This window comes from Notolepis coatsorum, assembly GCF_963971535.1.
Source record: "Notolepis coatsorum genome assembly, chromosome: 10".
In the NCBI taxonomy this organism is placed as follows: domain Eukaryota; kingdom Metazoa; phylum Chordata; class Actinopteri; order Aulopiformes; family Paralepididae; genus Notolepis; species Notolepis coatsorum.
In genome coordinates this window covers 32,622,733-32,629,461 of record NC_140174.1, presented here as the reverse complement: position 1 = coordinate 32,629,461, position 6,729 = coordinate 32,622,733, and the positions used below count along the sequence as shown (strand labels likewise).

General features: G+C 40.6%; 1 protein-coding gene across 11 annotated transcripts in view; it reads right to left on the bottom strand.

Annotated features, from left to right (window-relative positions):
• Positions 1-1,447: 1,447 nt before the first annotated feature.
• The window catches only part of sun1a (Sad1 and UNC84 domain containing 1a), a 72,644-nt gene continuing 67,362 nt past the window's right edge, over positions 1,448-6,729 (bottom strand). For all 11 annotated transcript variants that reach the window (XM_084323384.1, XM_084323388.1, XM_084323381.1 and 8 more), the window contains 4 exons: positions 6,415-6,530; positions 5,258-5,425; positions 2,467-2,559; positions 1,448-1,799 (listed from right to left, as the gene is read on the bottom strand). In XM_084323384.1, the coding sequence (XP_084179510.1) occupies positions 1,683-1,799; positions 2,467-2,559; positions 5,258-5,425; positions 6,415-6,530 (494 nt within the window). In that variant the 3' untranslated portion in view covers positions 1,448-1,682. The remainder of the gene's footprint in view (positions 1,800-2,466; positions 2,560-5,257; positions 5,426-6,414; positions 6,531-6,729) is intronic.

Here is a 6,729-nt window from a genome sequence, read left to right as displayed (position 1 = left end):
GTTAACACTTTCGTTTTCAGACACAAGGGTTAAACACAAAAGTCCAAGGGTGAGGATGATCTTGATCTTTAGCTCACAGTAACATTTATCTCTGGTAAAATCTTGAATGTGTGGAAAGCTGCTCAAGTTGTCTCATTACATAAAGGTGGCGATTCCAGTGACTTAAATAATTGTCAAATATCAAAATGATGCTGCTTAGCCATCCCATAGGTTTGGATAAGCTTTCAGTCAACTGGTTTTAGAATAAAACCAGTTGAATAAAACCAGTTGAATAGGGAGAACTCAAGCAGTTTTGCTGATGGTATCAAATCAAGATCTTGAAATGAGTAAAGGTGTTCCACAAAGCTCTATTCTGGGTCCACTTTTATTTACATTCTCACATCTCCTCCACATTGCCGGTGGTGCTTTTTTTCCTATTGCTAGGTTTTAGTGAGTTTTTCCTTAACTTCGCGTGGGGTATGTCAGGGAGTGTTGCATTTATTTAAAGTCTTTTGGACTTTATGGTGTTTTCGTTTCGTTCCTCGATTTATTGTGATGTTTCTTCTTGACTTGTTTAAAGAAGACGTGTCCGGCCCATGGGGACATTAACGGGCCTTACAAATAATTTGGAATTTGGTTAGATAACAGGCTCTTAACCCTTTCACACGACAGAAGGTTAACCCTTTACTATCAGTCGGTTGTGTGATAGTAAAGGGTTAACCTTCTGTCGCGTGGCAGTGAAAGGGTTAACCAGCTGTTGTGCGACAGTGAAAGGGTTAACCTTCTGTGAATTGTCGCAGTAAAAGGGTTAACCATTTTGGTAGTGTGGCAATGAAAGTGTTAACACCCATGTCAAACAAGTTTCTTGTATAGAAATAAATCACGCTTTTCTACTGTCAGTAGGGAGACAATTGTACATCATTATGGTGACATTCTGCATGCCTCTCCCTCCATCTTAAAACCCCTCAAAGATGTGCATCATAAACACTCATCACTGGAGTTTTATCACCATTAAATTTTATATGAAAAAGTGGCGTTATTTTATGAGGCTCTGTTTATGAAACGTATTACACCTGCTCTTTGATTGCCTTTAAATACAGCACCTATGGTACTAAGTCACAGAATTACTTGGCTTTAGATACACATGTAAAAACTGGGCTTGGCAAACCTGGTTTTAAATATTATGGCCCGTACAAATATTAATGAATTACTGAAAACCTCAAAGTTGGAACAGTTAATTTCATTTGAACATTTAAAAGTTTGGAATTCTGATATTTTAGATGTTAGTACTTTATAGTAATTGATATACATGTTTGATGTTTTGAATGTTTGTTGAAACTTCAAGATATATATGAAACACTGGATTAGTAAACGGGTCACATAAAATTAAAAAGACATAAAATAAAATTCTTTATTCAAAGCAAAACCAATACATTAGTACAATTAAAAACACTATTGACATAATATACAATAATATATACAATCCTCAACACACAGGAACCTCGAATAGAGGTAAAATGTGCAGAAAAACATTCACCAAATAAAAAAAACAAAGCTAGTGCATGAACCACAGAAGCAGAGCCCTCTGACAGGTAGTCAAGTAATCATGTTGCCTCCCTCTCCTCGTGTCCAGTGTGGCGTTTGTGTGAGTTTTATCACAGAGTACAACTCAAAATGCTTCCTCTGGCTCCACGGACGTGTTTTCAGTCGCTGCCGGGTGTTCCGTGTACTCTGAAGCGGTACATACACGTGTACTCCTCGTGGCCCCAGTTGGACTGTACCTGGACCTCGATAATCTGGAAGGCTTTGTCATTCTGCTCCTGTCAATGGCAAATGAAGATTTTTTTTTAAAATGTCTTTATCTGGAGTCGAGTCTACAGATAAATAGAGGGCGTTTCTGCACAAATACTGTTAAGTGGGACTGGAATGGAATCTAAAAAAGGTAGGTTAAAAGTTGGCCCCATTTTGTACAGGCTATTTCCCACTATTTATTAATATATAGGTATTTTGTTTTCATTTATATTTTTATAAAATGTATTGGAACGAAGATCATTTTGAATACCTTTACTCAGGCTATTGTATCAAGTTAATAATTCACTGACTACTACAACTGGGTTGAGCATGGAACAGAAGAGAGCAAACATGTGTGCAAAAATTGTTTAAAATGAGGTCTCACAGATTTAGGAAAACAATTTATATTCATATTCCTTTTCGAAGAAATACCCACATTTGGGTAAATTCACGCCTGGTGAATTTCTTGCTCAAGTTGAAACAATTATCAACGCCTAGTGTTATCACACACCTGATTCTTTTGGGCATGAGTCTTTGTTGTACCAGATCTTTAAAAGAACCAGAGACCCAGTACAGCCCGTTTAACTTCAGAACGCAAATTACCATCACTAGGCGTCATACTGGCACCTCAAGTGACAGAGGATTGTAGCTAAGTTCATAAGACGTGTTTGTGTAGTCGAGTGTGGCGTTGCTTACAGAGACATGGTAGGTCTGGACGGCCTCTCCGTCCTGCTCGTACGTGTAACTGCCCAGTAGCTTCCCATGCTCCTGGCTCTCATTATCCAGTCCCTATCAACAGAATACAGAGTGATTGAGTACATAACAGTACACATGCAGAACTCAGATCATTATGAAAACACTAACCAATGGATTGTTTAAAGGTCCCATGTTTTGCTATTCCTTTCACTATTTGGGCAACGTTACACAATTCCCGTGAGTCTATGGAACACATCTGTAAGGTTTTGTTAAAAAAAAGTATTCTAAAGCAGCATTTTTCCACTTAAAGATTTCAAGCTGTTTTGGGCTGGGCTCCGCCCATAAGCGCTTTGAGTGACAGTCACCCACACAGCGTGATACATGTATACGAGAGAGAGCGAGAGGGAGAGAGAGAGGATACATCGCTCCGTGCGCGTGTGTGCGCTGTGTGAGCGGCTCGACTGCGATCATGTGTAAAATGCAGGTGGACCGTGGAGAGAGGGGGAGAGAGAGAGGATACATCGCTCCGTGTGCGTGTGTGAGCGGCTCGACTGCGATTGTGTGTAAAATGCAGGTGGACCGTGGAGAGAGAGAAAGAGAGTCAGGGACAGGGAGACCGCTTCCACATTATTCCCACTGCTCCGTTGTTGAGCGATTTTTTTTGTATCCACTTTTTCTCCTTATTTTTATCCCATCCCAATTTCGTGTTTCCAATTCTCCTCTCCCCTGTCTTGAACATTGCTCGACTATGCCCCCCACTGGTCGGTTGAAGGGAGGATAGAAGCCTTGCATCACGTGTCCCCTCCGGTACACGAGGAGGCAGCCTGTCACATCTTTTCACCTGCCAGCGCGGACTCAGTGGCGAGGCGAGTGCCTAACACAGACCCCATTGTGCCTAACACAGACCCCATTGATACAAACCCCAATTGCTAAAAAACAATGCTAAACACTGGAAAAGGCCATTTATAAGACAGGGGACCTTTAAAGTCCCAGTCCAGTATATTACTGACCATATAAATGTACATACATTATTTAAGAGTTTTACTTGGAAAATAAGCTTTTTAACTTTAACCAATATTGTGAATTGGAATATAGGTCTGTTTTATTCCAGTGTTTAGAAACAATACCAACGTAAACAAACCTTTGGCTTTTACAGCCACAGAATACATTAACTGTCGTTTAGTGTCAAGAGCTCAGTCAATCAACTAAAGCAGGGGTCCCCAAACTTTTCAGGCCGGGACCCAGAAAATAAGGCGTCAGAGAGCCACGGCCCAATGCACATCGTCAGGCTTTTTTTATAAAAAGTTTTGCCAGGCGACCGATTTTTTAAGCCAAATATCACTTCAATCCTATTACCGGTAAGTTAGTTCAAGTTAGTTATTCATTTATATGTGCTATTTATGAGAGGGCTAACTTGTTGCAAAATAATAATGATAATAATAATAGCCTCATTAAAATACTATTGTTGCTTCGGTTGTTTTCAGCGTTTTATGTGCATAATCTGTTATTTAGTTTGAAATGTTCGTTGAAATAAGTAGATTTTTAGTTTTTGTTTATTTATTAAGTTAATATAAAACCATATAGTCATTTTAGAATACAATAGAATAGAATTTTAGAATACAACTAGAAACACTGTCCTGGCCTGCTTCTAAGTTCAGTGGCCTGACAAAAAAAAAAGAAGAAAAAGAAATTGGATTTTTTTTCTTTTCTTTTTTGAAAATAATCAATCGGCACACATGCGATGCATGCATGCAATTCGTATCTGCGATTAACCCATCCCGTCGTCCTTCCTCCCCAAGGGCAGCCGGGAGCAGACAGGCGTCAACGTGAGCCGCGCCAGGGGACCAATCCAAGTGCTCCTGTCAGTCTTCGTCAAGGACGCCACAGCGTTAGCGATCTTGTTGTTGTGCATGTTTTTCCATTGGGTTTATCTTATCGGGGGGGAAACCCTTGCGAGCACGGGGAGAACATGCAAACTCCACACAGAAAGGCCTGGGAGATACCCCACCTGGGTAACTGGCATCATGGAAACCTGGTCCCCAAGCGGGAATCGAACCCTGGACCTTCTTGCTGTGAGGCGACAGTGTTAACCACTACACCACCGTGCCGACCTTTGGGTCGCGACCCCGACTTTGGGAACCACTGAACTAAAGGATAAAAAGTGTCTTATTTTCGGTGGTGGGGCTACTCCTTTGGCTACTGGAACTGCGCCCTGAGAGGGAGGTTCAAAGGGTCAAAGTGGGTATCAAAGAGGAGGAAAGAATGTCAGGTTTTAAGCTGTGTGGGTATCAAACAGGAAGAAAGACGATCAGGTTTTAAACTGTGTGGGTATCAAACAGGAGGAAAGACTCAGGTTTTAAGCTGTGTGGGTATCAAACAGGAGGAAAGACGGTCAGGTTCTAAACTGTTTAAACTAATTCAGAACTGTTCTGTAATGCGGGGAGCCATTTTATTGCACTGCACAATTGCATTATTTTGTATCAGTGATAATCAAACCGTAAAACAAAGAGGCCTACTGCACTTTATGCATTGCTCTTGATCTGCCAATTTTGTACACATTTTATGCCCGTCTTTTATTTACTGCTGTGAAGCACTTTGAGCTGCAATTCTTGTATGAAAGGTGCTATACAAATAAATAATTTGTAAATGTATGTATAATAAATGTATTATTATTATTACTACATATTTGCATGACTGATTGGGCCTCTAAAGAAAATAGACAACTTAATAAAGTTTGTGTGTTTTTGTAGCTACAACATCGTGTCCAGACGGTATTGCCCAACAGTCTTACGTAGACGGTGAAGTCTCGCGGGGCGCTGCGGAGGCTCCCGCTGGGGGCCAGGGCTCTGGGGATGTGCTCTACTGTGAAGGCAGTGGGATGGATTCTCATGGAGAGGCGGATCACCAGGTAACCATGGGAACCTTTGAACGCCCAGCAGTTCCCTGGGTGAACATCAGGCTGGTGGGAGACGGGAGGAGAGAAGAGTTTATGTGAGAGGTGGAGAAAGATTTGCCTTACTGACTGATCTCTCTAGAAAGAGATTCACTTTGCCCTGTGAACAGCTTCATAAAACAGGATATCTGCAGGTTTCATAAAGTAAAATTTAAGACTTTTGAATACCAATTTCACAACCATACTAGCAAAAAAGAACACAGTGACACTGAACTGCCGGCTGCACTTGTGCGTCAATTTAAAATTCTCATGCGTTCCATACAAGCTCTAGCCAGACACACCAAGCTCCTGGTAACCCCGCAAAAAGAAACAACCAATACAAAAACATTTAGTATATTTAATATAATTTCATCTCCCGACAGCCCCCCCCCCCCCCAAAATAGAATACCTGTGCAAATTAAATGCAAGACCATTTAATACCTTTTAATTAAAAAAGGCCTTAATTTGAGAACAACATTTGAATACCTGAAAAACATGTGTTGACTTGACAAAAACCACAAATGTACATATTCAAGGCAAGCTCACACAAAATCCAAAATCAACGCCTGAAAAAAAGGAATAGGCTGAAGCACATGCTTATTTTTGCCCATCCTTTACAAATTCTTAAAAACTAAATATAAGAAAGAAAAACTTAAAATATGCTACAAGATATAATTTTTTGAAAAGAAAAAAACAAATGTTTGATATTTTTACTCAAAACTGTACTCCTGGATTATTTTATTAAGGCTTTTTTAAATCTCCCCTGAGAAGTACACAACTTCAACCCGTCACTAAGGCTATTCCATAAATTAACTCCCAAAATTGAACACATCTAGCTTTTACATTAGTATCGCTCACCAAGTTGAGAGTAAACCTCATGCTTTGGCCGTCTGTAGAGGGGGTACTCTTTCGGTTTATATTTGAATTAAGGACTGGAGGTTTAATATCATGTTATGCATTTTGCTTTTCTTGTGTGGTTCTACCCAACAGTGGAGTGAGGAAGGAGCCAGTGTTACCTGGATGACGACTCGAGGCGACTGTGAGAAGTACCAGAGAGGAAGACCAAACAGACTCATCAGAGCAGTCTTAGTCCCGTAGGTCTCCGAGCAGCGTGTGCTCAGGACGCTACCACCTGTAGACAGAGACGCACACATTACTACCATACTGTGTAAACCTTAAAGAGAATAACGCCACTGAAGAACCAAGCCTTCTTTTCAATATATTTCTAAAAAAAGGGGGGGGGATTATTCATCTTTTCAACAATTTTATACAGCTTCCTTGAATCCCAATTGACGTATCAAAATCCGCCCTCTTTCCTTGATCTTCCAATC